Genomic DNA, 18,817 nt, shown 5'->3' on the forward strand with positions numbered 1-18,817 from the left:
CACTTAATTTACCTGGTGTTGATGACTGGAGATGGGGTGCCACAGCACTAGGCTCTGTTTCCTGTTTCTGTGTTATATCATTCTGAGCATCTTTCTGAGACACTGAGACATAAAATGGTGCATTGACCAAAATACCTAGTGGTAATGAGAACGTTGGCCAGTAAAGTTGGTCAGGTTAGCCACTGAGCCTGACTAGTACAGGTCCTGCGTGAGCAGGGTGTTGGACTAGATGACTTCCAAGGTCCCTTCCAACTCTGTTACTGTTAAGTAGACAAGTTTAATGTAGTTTCAACAAGTGCCTCAGTTTTAACAGTTTTTGATACTGGTCTTGGAGGTAAACTATGTTATTATTACATTACATTTTGTTTGCCATAATGTCTGCCTTTAGTGGAAAAATATAGTACTTGGCATTACCAATCTGATTTGTGGTTGCAGTTGTTATATGATGAGTAGTGGTGTTTAGTGTAGTTTGGCATTGGCTTGCTTTGATTTGGTCTGGTCTGGTCTGGTCTAGTCTAGTAATTCAAATTTATTAGTCACCCAACTCAAATGGAATATTTTTAGTCGTTTTTCACTTGTCTTGTTAATGATGTTAATTCCATTTCCCCTCTCATTTTGTAATACAGTTTCTTCTTAGCCAATAAATCTTGCATAATAAATTTAGATTGGCTCAGCCTTGTGTTTGGCTTACTTCATTTTCTTTACTTTTCTTTCTTATACTTATGCTTTACTTTCATTTTCTTATAATAGATTATAATGGATATTTAATGCTAACAGTAGTGACATACTTTTAATAGCAGCTGTACAGTATCCCCCCTCCTTTTTTTTGGAAAGTGGATTGCCCTCATGCTGTCTTTCTCTCATAAATGAGACTCAACTGGATAGATCACTGGGATTTTAACTTTTTCCTCCTTCTTTTCCAAATTCTTTCTTAGCTATTAAATTATATTTTGAAAACATGCTTTCTCCCAGTTGTCTGATTTACAAATGCTAGTCCAAAGATGGGCTGGAAGTTCAGCTTTTTTTCTCCAATAATATAAAACAGTGGTGCTACACTGTATGGAACTGTTGAAAGACTTTAATAAATTAGTCCAGAAAAACTGACCTGACTCCGGTACCTTTCCATTTCTCTTTGGAAATGAACCATTTAATTTTCAGGACTCCTAAAAGATTCAGATTCATTTTTATTGCTAAAAAGCACACGAAAATGAGTGGGCCACTTCTGAATCAATGGGTAAAGTTTGGTTCCCATTCACTGACAAATGACCTCTTATCACTTCTTGTCAACCACAAAACTGTAATAACCAAGTTTGGGACAGGCTAAGGCCATTATGGTGAACCTATGGCACACGTACCAGAGGTGGCATGCAAAGCTCTCTGTGTGGGCATGCTCTTCCAGATTCTGTCACGCGCATGCACACCGGAACCCGGAAGTGCAGCTGGCCACCATGCACATGGGCACCAACCAGCTGCTCTCTTCCGGGTTCCGGCATGCACAGGCTCCAGTTGGCAATCGGTGCCAAAAAGGTTAATCATCACTGGGCTAAGGCTTTATACCAAATTGAGATTATGTTCCTGGTATGTTTCCATCTGATTAAGCCAATTTAGAGATTTAGATAGTTAATTGAAGACTTCCTGTCTTGTCACAGGAAATAGATTGGAACTGGATCATGATTCTGCAAGTTTTAAGATATGATGAAAATGAGGTTTGCTTGTCTAAACAGATCAGTTCTATTCATTCACCGGCTTTAAACCTCAGCCAAATGAAGCAAAACTCAGCAAATCCCAGAGTGATTTGGTGGTGGGGGGAGGGTGTTGCATGCATGAGCATGAATGAGACATTTCTTTTTCTTGCTGCAGTTAATATGATATTGTATTTGGTCCCCCCGGCTTCTTTTCCTGTAAACGACTTCTTTTTTTTAAGAAAAGACAGAGTGTCTGTTCTTCACTCCATACAAAAGTATTTGCTGTTTGTTATATACTAAGAAGGCAACGTTAAACAGGAATAGAATTTTACTCCAAGGTCTCTCATTGATTCTTTTATGATGTTGAAAAGGCCAGTTTATTATTTTATAACATCACTTACAAAATTGCAAAAAGAAAGTATTGAGAAACCTTATTTGTTACCTATAAAATCCAGTTAACTATTATCTTTAGAACCTCTATGGAAAAGGGACAAATTCTGCACAGTTCACTAATATCTTTTGTGTCTATGGAAGGGAGAACAAACTGTGATGCATTTCATCTTTGATTATTTTAATAGTGTCATGTTAGCCAGGGCGTCAGTAGAAGATCAAATATTATTGCTTTGATAAACTCTGTACCTTTTTATTGCTGTTGCTAACTGTTGGCATGTTTCCTTCTCTATTATCTTCAACTGTTGCCTGAGTAGGACCTGTTAACTAATCCTTCTTCCTCCTGTAAGCCGGTAAGTATTACTGCCTGTCCCTTTTCTGACTTTGCCGATTTCTTTTCCAGTGTTTAGATCACGAGATCCATCTGTAACTTCATAATCCACTTTGTTTATTGCATGAATAAACCTTATCTTTCATCTGTACCTATATAGCTGTTTCTGTGACTAAGACAAAGGATTGCTCTGCATGAATTTTGAGAGACAGATATTAACATTCAGTCTGCTTTTGTGTATCCAAGCCCACATGAGTAAGTGAGAGATATAGGAGATGGCACTGTCAGTTTTGTTTACGAGACAGAATAGTCTTTACTCACCTCTTGCAAATAATCCTGTTACTTTTATTTACTAAAGAAGGGGTCTTGAGTTTCAATTGTTAATGGGCGCATCTTTTGAGTTGAGTTATGTCATGGATGAATAGAAGAGGGAGGTGAATTTAATGATTCTTCCTCTTTCAGCTTCTCATTTCTTAGAATATCTGCTCCATTAAACAGAAGATCTTCTGGAACAGTATGAAATTTTAGGAATTTGGTTGTATTGTTATTTATTTGCTGGCTTCTATGTACTACCCCATGCCAATATGACACTCAGTGACTTGTATTCTTACAATAAAAAGATCGCAAAAGTAAATCTCAAACATAGTTCACCATGAAAATACCTGATTGATACTAGATTGTTTCTTAGCATCCTAGTATTCATAGTGATTTTTTTAAAAAACCAAGCTATAAAGAGGAACTGAGAAAAAAGCAAGCAAGAAAGAAATAATCCTAAATCTAACCTTAGCTTGATAATTGAAAAACCTCTTGAAAGAAGGCAATATCAAATAATTCTGCATTGCTGCCAAGAAGTCTATAAAGCTGTGTCCTTTGTAGCCACTAGAAATTAATTCAACTTAATTTCCTTCAATTTTTAAGGAGTTGTAGGGGAAAGTTAAATCAACAAATTTGTTTCTTCTTACCTCTCTAACATCCTTTTTTAAATCACATTCCTATCCATAAAGTCAAAGGTTATTTTACTTACCAGGTGCCAATACAATCCCTGTGGTATTTCTTAATAGTATTGTTCCTATTATTATTGTAATAGTTTTGAACATACTTTATTTATTTGGATTCAAGTTTATATCATGTGTCATAATGCATGTCACTGTGTATGTGATGTGTTCTTTATTTAATTATACTTTTCAGGCAATCCCATTTATAGCAAAGGCAATAAGATAGGGACCTTAGATGCACATATGTATGCATGCATGTTTACACATATACGGTTGGTTGCCTGTTGCACTTACATCTGGATTTGCAAGGAAAAACAAATGAGGAAATAACCCATGTTTATATGGTTTCTTATTTTTAAAAAAGTTTTATTTTTATAGCATTGCAATCCTACAACTTCGGTGGATTTCCTCCCATGCTGACTACTTTGGATATGATGTACTGTCCACCTAATGTTCCTTCTCAGTATTGCATTGACCGAAAAATGGACAAGAAAAAAGAAATAATTCCACATTTTTTAAACTATTTGTAGAAGGAAATGGGATCAACTGAAGACTTATACTTATCCAGTCGAAAGGTGAAAGAGCTTTCTGTGATTGATGGCCGGAGAGCACAAAATTGTGTCATCCTCCTTTCCAAGTAAGTTTACTGTCTCTTGCATTTGTCTGGAATTTCAATTTGTTGGTATACAGAAAGGATGCAAATAGAATTCCTATTTGACTGCTGCGATTCCAAACATTTTAGACCAGAATCTGTCTCTGAAATGTTCTTGAGGAATGAAAGATGTTTAGGTTTCTCTCCAATATCAACTTTGATCAATTCTGTCTTTCACATTAATATAAATGCATCAGCTTGGGATTTAAACTAATTTGTGATATAAACTCTAACAGTGATTTACATAGCTTGGCAGTTTGTATATCTTGAATTTTTAAAATCTAAATATTGATTTATTGGATTTTACATCCTCACTTATCAGACAGTTTCTTAGAAATATTGTTTAGATTTTCCAATGTATGTTTGTGGCTGTTAATAAAAAAATTATTCTTTCTGGCAATTTGGTAAATTTTATGCATTTTTTTCTGTTTTATTCATATCAAATGCTTCATTAATTAAAATAATGTTTTTTGTGTAACCTAATTTTTTACATAATTGAGTAAAGAATAATTGGAAGTAAATGCTTCATTTGCTCATGATTGAGGCAGTATGCAAAGAAATGGTGCATTGACATGTTTGGCATTTATAAGCAGCTGCACCTTTGATGTTTAGCTGAATTCCTTGTCTTTTCTGCTTTTGACAGAAGATAGTTATAATAAATGTATTGTGGGATGGGAAAAAAGTGCTAAATAACTGATACAAATAAGTAACTGATGAAATATTCTCAGCTTGCATTCATCTTTTTAGGTACATAGGCATCAAATATTTGAAACCAAGAAAAAACATTCAAGCATGCCTAACACTGCTTTATTTTCTAACATGAGAAGTAATAGGATTAAGAGCTTTGGTATTAAGAACTCAAGTTACTTTTATGAATGAATACACAAGAATGGTTCCAGACAGAGGAGTCTTAGCATGACCACTTATAGACAAAGCATGGGTTGTTCCACCTTTTTCTTCTTAACAATTTTTAATGAAAATTAAAAAGCTGGAAGGAGGACGATCATAATCATCTTCTATCATTCATAGACTTCTTCATTTAAGTCCATGACTGAGGCAATGTGGTTATCTAATAAAATTCTTGTTTTAATGCATCTTGAGTTAAAAATATTTTTAATAAAAATCAGAAAGAATGTTTAAATGTTCTTTGAAAAGAACCATGTCTGTTAATATACGTACAACTTTATAGAAAACAACTTTTACAAGCAGCGTTGTACGAAATAATACGCTTCAGCATCTCCATGTTCTGTTTTATACATTATTTTTGTTCTTTAAACTTTTCATCTGTCTTAAGGGATCTCCATCCAACCACAATATTTGTTTCTCTCCCCCTTCACTCTTCTTTCATTTATTTGTTTGCTATGTGATCATCTATGCTCACCATTCACTGGAGCATAATATGGAACTATCACCAACCTATGGATTACTATGTTCTTATTCACCTACAAATTCTGAATGACACTAATTGATGCTTCTCTTTTTTTATCCCTTTCCTACTGAACCTATAGTTTCCTTTCACTAATTATATTCATCAATATGAGTACATGCACTCAACAAGAACACAATTCTTAGTTTCATAGAACTTAGTTATTTTCTTATTTCATTCCATTTGCTTATTCATGCTTTTTAGCCTTTATTCTTCTTTATGTCAAGTCATAGTTTTCCATATGCAACATTTGTTATTTAATGGATATTGACCTCCATTACCCACTATGGACTTGATCAATCATGTTTTTCACATAACATTTTTAATAAAAACAATTACCAGCCCAAATCAACCTCTGCAAATGTTTACCATAAAGATAGTACCACTCATTTTGCCCAACATATCATAAAAGCAATCAAAGCTTAGTTTTACCCACACCTTTCTCTGATATTCCAAGAAACCTGGAATCTGTAAGAGACTATTATGCAAGTCAACATATTGTTACTTACATCCCACCAACTATCAGTAGGATACAAGCAACATACTGAGAGGCTTAAAATGCAAGGTGCATAATTTTGTATGCAAAATATTTTATTTAAATCTCAAATAGATTCTTGAAAGTTTAATTGCACAGTTCTTGAGTCAACTAACTTTCAGTAATAAATTGGGGGCGATATTAACAATTAAGAACTGTAGTTGGGGTTTTCTTTCTGTATGTGTATCTTTGAGTGGAGTGCAGAGTCTCCTGCAGTTTTCTTGGCCAGATTTCATAAGTGATTTGCTATTGCCTGCTTCCTAGAACTGAGAGAATGTGATTGACCCCCAAGGTGTATCCAGTTGATTTAATGCCTAAGGCAGGACTAGAAGTCACAAACTCTAGCCTTAACTGGTCAGTTTGTAAGATGATCAGTTTTAATAAAAGTTTACTTTGAATTACATTACAATGTTTTTCCTCCAGAAAAACAATTGCAAATATCTCAAGATACTCAGAGAATATTTTGCTGTTATATCCTAAATAGAATTTTAGTAGTGGTGTCTGTTTCCTGATCTTACCTAACTTAAGGGGCTGATGCCCCACATCAGAAATGTCTGTAATAGGAGAAAAAGAAAAGAAATAGAACCCTAAGAGAATATTTGGGCATACTTAGTGGACATGAAATTCTAGCTCACTCCTATGGGATGAAATGTTAACCAGGAGGAATGGGAAATTAAACTGAATATTCTAGGAAAAAACAGAATTCATTGATCGATGTACAGTTTTGTTCCACCGAGAGCTAGGGCATGACATGAATATAATATGTGCCTGCACATTTAAAAAAAATACTTTTATCATGTGAGTGCACTGCACAATGCAGTGGTTGCACAGTATAGAAAAAAGTGTAACTACTTTGAAGAGTTGTAGACAAATATGTTTGAGCCCCCATGAACTCTGAAATATCTTTGGGTATCTTTTGGACTTAAACCCAAAGCATTTCATAGCTCTAATAGTTCACTGTTGCAAGCAGGGGTGGGTTCTGGACAGCACTACTGCTGGTTTGCTCGTGTGGGCGCTTCATATGTGCCCACATGCTTAATGTGTGCTTCATGTGCATGCGCAGTGCAATTAAAATTGTTCTGCGCATGCATAGAACTGAAAAACAAGGTGGCAGTGCCAACCATGGAACTGGTTCAGGGGCGTGGCAGGCCTGGGTTGCTGCCAATTCCAGAGACCTAGGGCGCCAAACCACTACCAGTTCGGCCAAACTGGTAGGAACCCACCACTGCTCCAAAGATGAACATTACAGACAGTACAATGTTTTGCTTATTCCAATATATTCCTCTATGCCTATATATTGTAATTAATAAAATATAAACATTTAAAATGAGAAGTGCTTCAGGCTCAAACATTATACTAAGCCTCACATTATTCTTATACCATGTGCTTTTGATAGAAATATGTAACAGATTTTATGTTTATGCAAATGCATATGCTAAAACCTCAGATGCTGTAATGATCAGCATTTTAGTATGGAATGCACATAGAATTTCAGCATAGATTCAAACAGTAGACTTAAAATGTGAAGCAAGTCAAGCTATCCTATTCAGTTTTAGTCTCCTCCACAATTTATTTTTCTTCATTCCAGAGAATAAAATAAAACTGAAAAGCTAAGAAAGGTCAGCACTGAATGTATAAAATTCAATGAAAGTGAACACTATTGCTTAAAGGAGTAGACATCCAACATGAGTTGCCTCTTCCCCCTTTTTATTTTTCTAGTGCTGAGATTCCATGATCTTAACATTCAATCATTGCATATTGCAGTCTTTAATTAAATCAAGCATCCTGTGTGGAACTATCATGTCTAAAATTTCTATCAGTAAGCCGTGTGCTCATCTTTACTCTCCAAAAGACATGGTTTTTTTTTATTTTGGCAGTCATAGGAATATCTAAAGGCTCAAAGGCAAGTCAAGCAAAGTTTGATTTTGGCTTGGCATCACACAAGACATTACTTGGCAGACATCAGCAATGTTAACAAGCATGTCACCCTCTCCCCAAATCCTCTTTTGCTCAATGCACATTATTAGGGCCAAAAGAATAACATCTTAATCATCTGCAATTCCAAAATCGTTTCAGACATGTCCTGTTTTCTCTATAGTTGGTTCAAATTAAATCAAACCAAACTTATGATGATCAAAATTCAGGAGAACCAGTTCAGCATAATTATAATATTAATACATTGAAATTTGTAGTACAAGTCCAAACTGGCAAATTTGAATTACCTGTTGCTGCATTTTTACAGCCACACAAAAATTTGACTCCAATGTTAATATTAGCAAGATTGGAGACTGAAAGTGTCCTTCTTGAAAGATGTTGCCACACTGTTAGTATGTAATCTTTCGCAGATCCCTGTAAAATTTACAGCAAAACAATATGTGTTGACCGGTTTCTATTTTCCCACAGTCATATATGGGGCAGATGTGTTTTGTTAATGGAGTTTAGGTGAATTTTCGCTGCAATAAAGCCAACCAGAGGACATTGTGCCTGGCCCTATAAAGTCCTTCCGTAATCTTGGGATGGGGGTGGGTGGGTGGGGGGTAAACGTGTATCGCTAGTTTGCAGATTCCCATGTGTTTGGACTGTCAGGACTGTTCCAGGAAAGCATGCTAACTTGATTTTGGTATTCAGTATCGTACAGCCTTTGAAGGACTACTTTCTTTTCTTGCCTAGTCAAAACCAAATTCACTGCCAATATGCATGGTGAGCGATGATGGTCATCCTTCAAAATTCACAGAACCAAGCCATTAGGGAAAACTGTTATCTTCAATTGATGTGTTAGAACTAACCATAATGCCCATCTAGTTCTGCTTTGAGCCTAAAACTGTGTTGTAGATGCATCTTGGAGCTGCCAGTACCTTAGAAACTTATCTAAAATGATTTTTCTTTAAAAATGTATATTGATTGTGTATAAACTATTAGACCCACTAGCAATTACCTAGTGCCTGATCTATTGCATTTCAAATATACTGGACTTATAATGATTGACTTTAATTTTCCATAGCTTCCCACTTAGCGTTACCATTAATTGTGACTTGAGACCACCACATTCCAAAAGCTCTAGATTGGAGAATCTTGTAAATTTACCCTTTTCCCACCTACTCTAAACAACAACATGTCCTTCCTTCTTATTTTGTCATTATTTTTGAGAATTAATTGTTCTGTGTTGAAAAAGAGGCAGCTGAGCATTGTCCATGAATAAATAAGTATTTTTTCTTCCAATATTTTTTTCACATAATTTATGTTAATATCATTGATAGTTTCAGAAAGAAAAGGAAAGAAAGATGTATTCTAGTTAAAGATAGGACACTCCATATCAGGGGTGGGCTCCATCAGGCACTAATGCTGGTTCACTGGTGTGTGTGCTGCGTGCATGCACAGTGCAATAAAAATTGTTCTGCGCATGAAGAGAAGCAAAAAACAAGATGGTGGCGCCTATGGTGCCACCAGGAGAACCATTTTGGGGGTGTGGCAGGCCTGGGTCTCTGCTGGTTCCAACAACCCAGGCCGCCAAACCATTACTGAACCGGTCTGAACTGTAGGAACCCACCACTGCTCCATATGTTTTAAAAACATAATGGATTGAACAACACTTTTAAGCAATGTGTTTTAACACTTAGCTTACCCATGTTTAAACACTTAACAACATCTTCCTTTTTACCTAGTAGTCTCTTACCCTTCTCCATGTGCTTAAATGTTGAATTTTTAATACCCTAGTCTAGGCTATTGCTATTTTTTCTATATCTGTGGTTTTCTTTTTTTTCTCTATAGCATGAGAAAATAAAATTCCAATGGGTTTTCTCCTAAAAAAAAGTCCCTTGGAATCCTCAATGGCATTTTGTCTCTTTTCTCAGTGTCTATATTCTTATTCCTCTGACTCTTTGCTTAGTCATTCACAAGTAGTCTGAAACAGAAAGTATTTAGGGAGAAGAAAATAGTGAAGGTTTTGTTGAATAATTGTGATGTGATTCATTCACTTGCCCCATGGACAGTGATCCTCTTTCTGCAGTCTGTCAACTTCAGTTATAATTCTGTGTCTCTCTGTAAGATTAACTGAGCTATATCAAATTGGGAGCGTAAGGAATGAATTTTAAAAAGGCCATTAGGTTTTTTTCCCCCAATTTTCCTTTGGAGTTTTAAGTGATTTATGGGAATGGATAGAAGTTGTGCTGGCTAGAGATTACAATATGCAAACTGGCATTGATCATGTTTGTAAATTCACTATATGGACTACAAAAGAAAGAAATAATTCAGGTGCCAAAAAAGTAATTAGAAGTAGTATACTATTGTTTGTCCCTTTGATTTTTTCAGTGTTCTTTTTTTGCATGTGCATTTAGCTGTATCTATCGTAACCTATAACTTCAGGGATTAGTACTGAAAATATCCTGGTTTTCGTTCCAGGGGATGATTTGCCAGATTTCAGATATTATTTTGCCAATATTTTAATGTCTTTTTATTAGTTGTAGTTGGAAGTGGTTAATGGAAAACAAAATGCTCTCTCACCAAAAATAGTTTTTGAAGATGACTCTCAAAATACTTGGAACTTTGATTTTGATTATTTTTTCAATATACCTGAAGTTGGGGAAACAATTTGTTAGAAGGAAGACTAGATCTTCCCTTCTAATTTTAGACATTTTTTAAACAAATGCAAGGATGAGAAAGCATCCAGAAAGAATCCTTCCATTGTGAGGAACTGAATGGTATAGATTCTGCAAAACTGCATCTCATGATTTTTTTTCCTTTTTTTTTTTTTTTTTTTTTTTTTGTATATGTAATTCCATTTTAAGGTCATGGTGAGTTTGTGAAACTATCCTGCTGATAGTTCTGAAAAAGTGATGAGACTTTCATTAGCCTGGAGTTTTCCAGATGTGCTTGAGTATAAATTGCAGAATGTTGGCTGTGCATTAGACTATAAAATCTTCTTTATCATCAGAGAAAGGTAGAGAATCTCCTTTAATGTTGATTTTCTCTTCTGAATTAATATTGCTGCCCTTTCCAGAGCTTTCTGCCTCTTATGCATCCATATCATCTTACAAAGGATTTTTTCATGGAATGTTGCCTTTATGTATTACAATTTTTCATGTCTTCGATATTATCAGTTCCAATTACATTGTGAATTTATTTATTAGATGTGTATCTGGCCTTTATTACTTTATAAGTAACTAAAGGTGGTGAACATATCTATTGCCCCTTCCTCCTCCTATTTTCCCCACAATATTAACCTTGTGAAGTGAGTTGGGTTGAGAAAGAGTGGCCCAAAGTCACCCAGCTGGCCTTCATGCCTAAGGTAGGACTAGAACTCATAGTCTTTTGGTTTCTAAGCCAGCATCTTAGCCACAACACAAAACTGTGTTTATAACATCTAGAACAGGGATGACAAACTCACTTTCATTAAGGACTGCATCAGGGTTGTGGTTGACCTTGGGGGGGGGGGAGGCAGGTGGGCATGGTTGACTAGATGGGTGGCCAACTAGGTGGGTGAGGCCAGCTGGGTGGGCATGGCCACTCTCCAAACTGCTGGCATGTTTCCTCTTTGCATCCTCTTCCTCTTCGGGTAGGCTGGGCCAAAACCACACTGGCCCAATCTTTATTCTTCATATTGCATAGATCAGGGCAGTTCCGCAGGCCAGATCTGACCACATCATTGGCTGGATTTGGCCTGTGGGCCTTGAGTTTAACACCCCTCATCTATAATCTATTTCCCCAGTCTGGAGTGGTTGGCCACAGCAAATCTATTAAATTACATAACTAAATTAAAACTGTGCAGAACCTAATTTAGATTTCAAATGCATCTGAAAACACTAAATTACAGTAGCAAAAGGATAGAACTTTGGAGGTTAAATAAAACTTTTTTTCTTTCTAGGGGCAAGGAAGTTTAAGAATAATGACAATTTTCACTTAATTTGGTTAAAATAAAATAAAATAAACCAATGGCCATCTTTACAGAGAAAAGTAAATGAATCTGCCTGTAAAAGAAAATAATTAAATGCAGCAGTTTTGCCCATTAACTTCAGAGTAAAGTCTTTTTTTCCCCCCATCTTTCCTTTTCTTGCCAAGCAATAAATAACTAGATTTTATTAAATCAGTGGTAATAAGAGGGTAACGATGACTGAATTATAAGACAATTATGTGAGAAATAAGATCAAGGAAAGTGTAAGGGTCATGTTAGAAATGATTATTATATATTTTAATTGTTTCTTCGAGATTTGGATATCCTTATTCTGTGTGAAAAGAAATATTTCTAACTTCCGTTAATCACTTTAACTGTGAGATGGGTGACATATAAATTTAATAAATAAATATTTGTCCTACCATTATGCCAACCTTTAGGAATAGACAGACAGACAGACAGAGACAGAGATAGAGATAGATATGGTTAACAGACAGAAATGTTGTAGCTCAGCTATAAAAACTCAGACAGGACAATTGCATAAGGCTACTTTCCTGCCTTCTCTTTTCTCCTATAAGTAATTGTAAAATGCTTTTTCTGTTTGACCAGTGTGCTTCTAATGAGTCTGTCTGGTACTATGTTATCTTTATTTATACAAAAGTTCAAACAAAAAAATTAAACTGCTTGAAATATAACCAGCTCAATTAACATTACTGGTTTGGGAGATATCCTATTACTGTGAACCATATTCCAGCATAGTTTAAGATTATAATAATACAGTATATGGTTATGGATGAATTGCACTTAATTCTGTTTAGTCATGGAACATTTTTTAGCTTGACTAAAGTTTCTTTTTTACTAAAATGGATATCATATTGCATATTGCATATAATATGATACATAAACCCAGCAAAATTTAGTATTTCTTGAATATTAATTGAAGGAGCCCTGTAATTTACATGTGTTCTGAAAATATGCTGTGGTTATACACAACTATAGAAGATTTTTCAAATACATTTTTCAATGCAAATAAAAATGTGTAAATAATTGTATCTCAGCAATTTGCTAAGATATTTTTTTCTTTATTTAAAAATGAAAAACTGACAGTGTTCATCACACAGACTTTCCTTGCCAAGCTGCATGTGATTGGTGATAAATTATCTTCACTATAAAATGACTATACTGTTAAAGTGTTGTCATTGTAAAATACAGCTTGAGCTGTTTCCTTAGAGGAAGCTGACTTACACAACCTCCCCTCTTTCCATTCCAGTTTTCTTTTTAAACACTATACAGAAACTACGAGATAAGACAGCTTCTTCTTGTAGGGTCATAATCTATTTGACACAATAAATATGGAGAGAGAGAAAAGCAACCAGATGCTAGTATGAGTTGTTACATATATAATAGTAATGTTCTGACCTAGGCTTCCTGATACAGTAAAAAGCACATGCTTAATCCCAAAAACTTTCTTTTTTTTCCCAAAGGCTGTGAATTATGTTCATTCACAGCCCACAATGAGTCTCAAATAGTTGTAAAGAGTCCTACAGTAGGCTGCCAAAGTCTTTCAGGATAAGGCTGATAAGCACCCACCTTTATCTTCCTTGAAATGCTGCCAGAGACTTAATTGGCAATTAGCTTGGCAAGGCCACATGGAGCAAAGGGTCAAAATGGAGCTTCAGAAGGTAAACTGACCAGCATGAACCAAGTTGCTTCCTGCAAAGGTTTACATGCCTTTGCTTCTCCTTTATTTCCTATGGGAAGGGCCAATCACTTTCAAACCTTACTCTTGAGTCATCCCTTCTGTCTTAATTGTTCTTGTCTTCTGGCAGCTCTGTGCATGTGCGCACTGGGAACAGGGGGAGCCTGTTCCTCTGCCTTGCTGTTGTCCGACTCTGGAGGCTCTGGAGACAGCACATAACTCCCAGATGGCCCTCACGCCCTCTCTGCCTCTGATGCAGAGCCATCGTCAGAGCTTCTCCAGACTCCAGGATTGGCCCATGTTCCTCCCCAACCTCCTCCCTGTCCAACTCTGCTGCCAGCTCTGCAGGCCACCAGTGGACCACAATAAGTAGTTTTAACCATTCAGTTGTGTCCGCCTCTTGGTGATTTTATAGGCAAGTGCTCTCCAAGGCTACCCTGTCAAGCACAGCTTCTTTCAGTTTTTGGATGTTCATCTTTGTATCAGCTTTGATGGTATGAAGCCAGCAAGTTCTTTGCTTTCCCCTTCTTCTTGATCCACTAACCATTCCTAGCACTGTTGACTTCTCCAATAAATTTACACATATGACTTGGCCAAAGTAAATCAGACACAGTCTTGTGATTTTGGCTTCTAGTGATTCTTCTGGTTTTTTACAGGTCAGCATCTCTGGCTGGCTGTGATAAAAGCAATAATTTATGCCAACACCACAGTTCAAAGATGTCAATTCTTCTTTGATCAGCCCTTCTTAGTGTCCAACTCTCACATCCATACATCATATGTTATATATGCACTGTGTCATTTACACTCAAAGAATGCCCCAGTGCTCTTGAATACTATATTCCTCAGAAAGCACAAAAGTTTAAAGAGAGATTCTAGATTCTTGTACAGCTAAATAACCTTAGAATCAACCTACATATCCTTGCACTGAGAAGGAAGTGGGAAAAGGAATGTAGAAAGCAGTAATAACAGATTTCCTCCCCCCCACTCATAGCACTCTTGGATAACAAGTAAAGCTTATGCCCAGATAGGACTGTGATTGCAGCCATTTCCTCTGATCTCTATAGGTAAGCCTCCCTGCCTTTCCTAATCTCTGTCCTTGGGGAACATGCATGTCTTGCCAAAAGCTCTCTTTGCACTCAAAATGCAGAAGTGTCCATTGCAATTGTACTTGGTCCTGTTCTATCTTCACATGTCAGTAGAATTGCTTAGCTTAGTTATCATTCCATTACAGTCTTTGTGGGGGTTTTCTGTAAACAAATATAAAACAGATCTGGCAGTGGTTAAATTATGCATGCAGTCTGGGGTTTGTCAATTTTTATGCCAGTGGGAGAAATTTAGGTTTGGCTCTTACAAGACCGGTATGAAAATTACTGATGATACATATCCAGCAATGAGATATGACTTATTTAGTGTGTCTCTTCTGGCCATAATCACATTTTAATGTGGTGTCTGCATTGCAACCTCCCCCCCCCCCCCCACTTCAAGTAGTCATCTTCCTTCTGCCTTGAGTGGAAAGATTTTAGGGATCTGCTCTAAGTTTCTGCTCAATCGGATCACCTGTTTTTGCTTAAAGCTCGGCACATCTGCTTTATGTTACTGTTGGCTATTTTAAGATCCACTGCACGGTTAGTCAGAAGTATTGGAAAAACAACAACAACAATGAGAATACTTCATTAACAATCCGTTGGCCCAGTTGCTTGTCTGCTTTCAAACTCTGTGTGAATAGCACATTTGTGGCCATGTGGCTTGCTGACTGTAGTGAGACTGTTCTGTAAGCAATTGCTTGTTCATCTAGCTAGCCTCAAGTGCAGCTTAACAGTATCTGCAGTGAACATTCAGATGCACCACAGGCTTTATATAAGCCTTACAGTAGCCTCATTGAGTTGTCTCTTAAGTTGGGGCTTGGCGGCCCCTGTGAGACAGGGATGTGCCACTTCAGCCAGATGTTTCCTTATTAGTTGCTGGGCAAAGGCAGCTGCATAGGCATTTCTTGGATTTCACATCATCCCCCTTGAGCATTTTAAATCCTGCTTCAAGAGAATCATGTCATCACAACGGTGCCATACCTGGACATTAAAAACTCTCGTACTTGGACATTAAAAACTTGATGAGGCTTCAGGTGTAGCTCCCCTGGCCAGGATCCGTGCAAATTTCTTTGTGTGTCTTGCTTCACGGTTCTGAAATCTGCGTTACAGGAAACTTATCTTGGGAAGGAAAAAGCTAATTTGTTCTCCATGGCCTCTTCAGTTTTTGGCTTCTTTGCTTAAGTCAGTGCCAGTTGGAAGGATAACTGTTATCTGTTTCCATATACAAAGAGGAACTATTGTCTAATAAATATGAATTCTGTGTGTTCATTTGAAAATGATGGACCATTAGAAAAGGTTCCCTGAAGTGCTGGTATTTAATGCACAATTACATAATTAAAATCAGGTGCTTAGATACCCTCAGTAGGACAGATGGGTATATCTTATTATGATTCTGCTCTTCAAATTTACTAAGCTGCCAGGATTTAATTTGCCAAATAAACCAATCCCTTTTGTTGTTGTTAAATACCTGGAGGGAAGAGAGCTAAAGGAAAAAATATTTTTAAAGAGTAAATGCCTAATTCTCATTGGTCAGTTCTTTGTTATATAGGCAGCCCCTAACTTTACAACTAACCATCCAGAGTTATGACAGACCTCCTCAGAATTATTTACAACCTGGTTTTGAAGTTATGATGATTGTGTATGCCGACATATACACATGCATGCATGCACATAGTCATGTGATTGCATTTTGGGCTATTGGCAACCAGCTCACCATTATGGTCATTTGCAGCATTTGACTTTTTGGGTAATTTACTTCTGGTTTCTGGCAAAAAAAAAGTCTGCTAGAAAAAAAATAAATTTGCTTAATGACCACAATGTTAGCTTGACAACCACAGCATTTGCTTAACAGCCACCACAAAATGTATTGGGATCTGGTCACATGATGTCCTACCTACAACCATAATTCTGGGCTAAATTACAGTCATAAGTTGGGGATTACATGTAATGTCTCTTTATTTTGTACTGTAATATATGTGGGTTATTTTGTATTGTAATATATTTGGGTTAAGTCATATAGTGTGTTAGGGTGTCACTTGGAGACATGAGTTAATTTTTATGGTTGAATTTATTTTATAGTATAATAAATATGAATTAACAATAAAACATATTCACACTCCTAAAATATAACAAATATCAAAATATTTATGTCAAATATTGTAAAATATAATAGAAAGTTTATACTTGACAATTATTGATCACAAGTTCCTCCCTTCTGCTTCCCTGGCCTCTTTCTATAGTATGCTAGAAATCAAGCTTTGGATTTTTCCATAAGTGTGAATTATGTTTTTCTTCCCTGGTCAATTGCAAAAGTGTAAAAGTTTCTTGAAGAGAATCCCAAAGGCTTTTCTACATGACAAGTCATTAATGGAAAGTTATTCTGGTGTACATGTTTTGTTCAAAGCACATAATATATTCTGAGTTATCCGGACTATTCTGGGTTGCCCTGAATATAACCATAATCAATCATTTTGCTTTAGCAATCTTCTTTGTGATCTTTCATTCGTTCGTATCTTTATGGATATAAAGGAAGATCTTGCAATGGATCCTCACTGAAAGTCTATAGAGATTCTCAATCATCCATGTCATAATTGCCCCAAAGGTGCTTTTCCGAAAGACACCTGGTTGGTCTTGGTTTTTTTCCTTGAAAACATTTCACTTTTCATCCAAGAAGCTTCTTCTGTTCAGAATTGAACAGAAGCAAAATATTTTCAAAAAAACAAAGCCCAGTTGTCTTTTGGAAAAACACCTTTGGGACATCCTTACTGAAATTCCACATGCTAAATGAATTGTGTGAGCAAAGTAATTAGAGTGTTATGATATTATTACAGGTTGAAGCTATCTAATGAAGAAATTCGGCAGGCAATTTTGAAAATGGACGAAGAAGAAGAGCTGGCGAAAGATATGTTGGAGCAGGTGAAAAAACTTAGTTACTTAAACACTGATGTCAGTGGTAAAAGGGAAGTGTGTTCCTCCTCTCATTAGGTTACATCTTGGCAAGCAATTTGTATAAACATGCCAGCATGATGATCAGGTTACTTTCAGATTTTTTCCCCCCTCCAAAGTGCCTCGTTGTTGGGTTGATGAATATAATAATGGTGTCAGTAGATTGTTCCTAATGTCCTTGTACTTTAGGTGAAGAGTTATTGGTCCTGAACATGAAAAATATCAAGGAGAAAGACATTTTTAAAATCTGGAGAAAGGAAGAAGACAGGAGGAATAGTATAGTGTGCGTTCTGACTTAGGCTTCCTGAAAAAGCATAAATCACAAACTTAGTCCCTCTTTTATTTAGACGGCTATGAATTATGGTCATTCATAGCCCTTAACGATTCACAAATATTCTGTGAAGATTCCGACAGATGTCTGCTTGAGTTGACACAGTCTTTCAGGGTAATGTTGATAAACACCCACCTTTATCTCCTTTGAAACACTGCCAGAGACCTAATTGCCAATTAGTTTTGCAAGATCAAATGTAGCACAGAGTCAAACAGGACTTCTCAGAGCTTGAACTGACTAGATGAACTAATTGCTTCCTGCAAAGGCTCACATCTGTTTGCTTCTCTTTTATGTCTTATGGGAGGGGCCAATCATCTCCAAGCCTTACTCCCGAGTTGTCCTTTTTTTCTTGCCTTCTGGCAGCTCTGTGCATGCGCACACTGGGAACAAGCTCACACGGTTCATCTGCCTCACTGATGTCACACTCCGGAGGCTCCGGAGGCAGCACATAACTATCAGATGGCCCTGGCCCCCTCTCTGCCTCCGATGAAGAGCCCTGGTCCGAGCCTTCCCCTGACTCCAAGACTTGCCCATGTTCCTCCCCAACCTCCTCACTGTCCGACTCTGCTGCCAGCTCCGCAGGCTGCTAACGGACTACAACAGTGTGAAGAAGCCTGAGAGAGACTATTGGTATTTCAGAAAAACAGCAAAGTCATTAGTATTCATTTTAAAATATATATTTTTTGTAATTTTTACAACATTAGTTATTATTATTCCCATTCCATTCCTCAGATGTCTTGTCTGGGGGGATGCACTTATAAGTATTTTATCTCTCCTGTTAATTTGCTATTGTAACCACTTGAAATTCTATGCTGTTTTAAATGTATCCCAATTTATTACTATAATCTCTAGAGT

General features: G+C 36.7%; 1 protein-coding gene across 3 annotated transcripts in view; it reads left to right on the forward strand.

Moving 5' to 3' along the window:
* Positions 1-18,817, forward strand: part of DAAM2 (dishevelled associated activator of morphogenesis 2) — a 167,783-nt gene that overhangs the window by 125,297 nt on the left and 23,669 nt on the right. For 2 of the 3 annotated variants that reach the window (XM_032216763.1, XM_032216764.1), the window contains exons 16-18: positions 2,393-2,428; positions 3,932-4,038; positions 17,517-17,601. In XM_032216763.1, the coding sequence (XP_032072654.1) occupies positions 2,393-2,428; positions 3,932-4,038; positions 17,517-17,601 (228 nt within the window). The remainder of the gene's footprint in view (positions 1-2,392; positions 2,429-3,931; positions 4,039-17,516; positions 17,602-18,817) is intronic. The other variant, XM_032216765.1, reaches the window with a different exon arrangement.

The sequence above is a fragment of the Thamnophis elegans genome, chromosome 4, assembly GCF_009769535.1.
Source record: "Thamnophis elegans isolate rThaEle1 chromosome 4, rThaEle1.pri, whole genome shotgun sequence".
NCBI classification, from domain to species: Eukaryota; Metazoa; Chordata; class Lepidosauria; order Squamata; family Colubridae; genus Thamnophis; species Thamnophis elegans.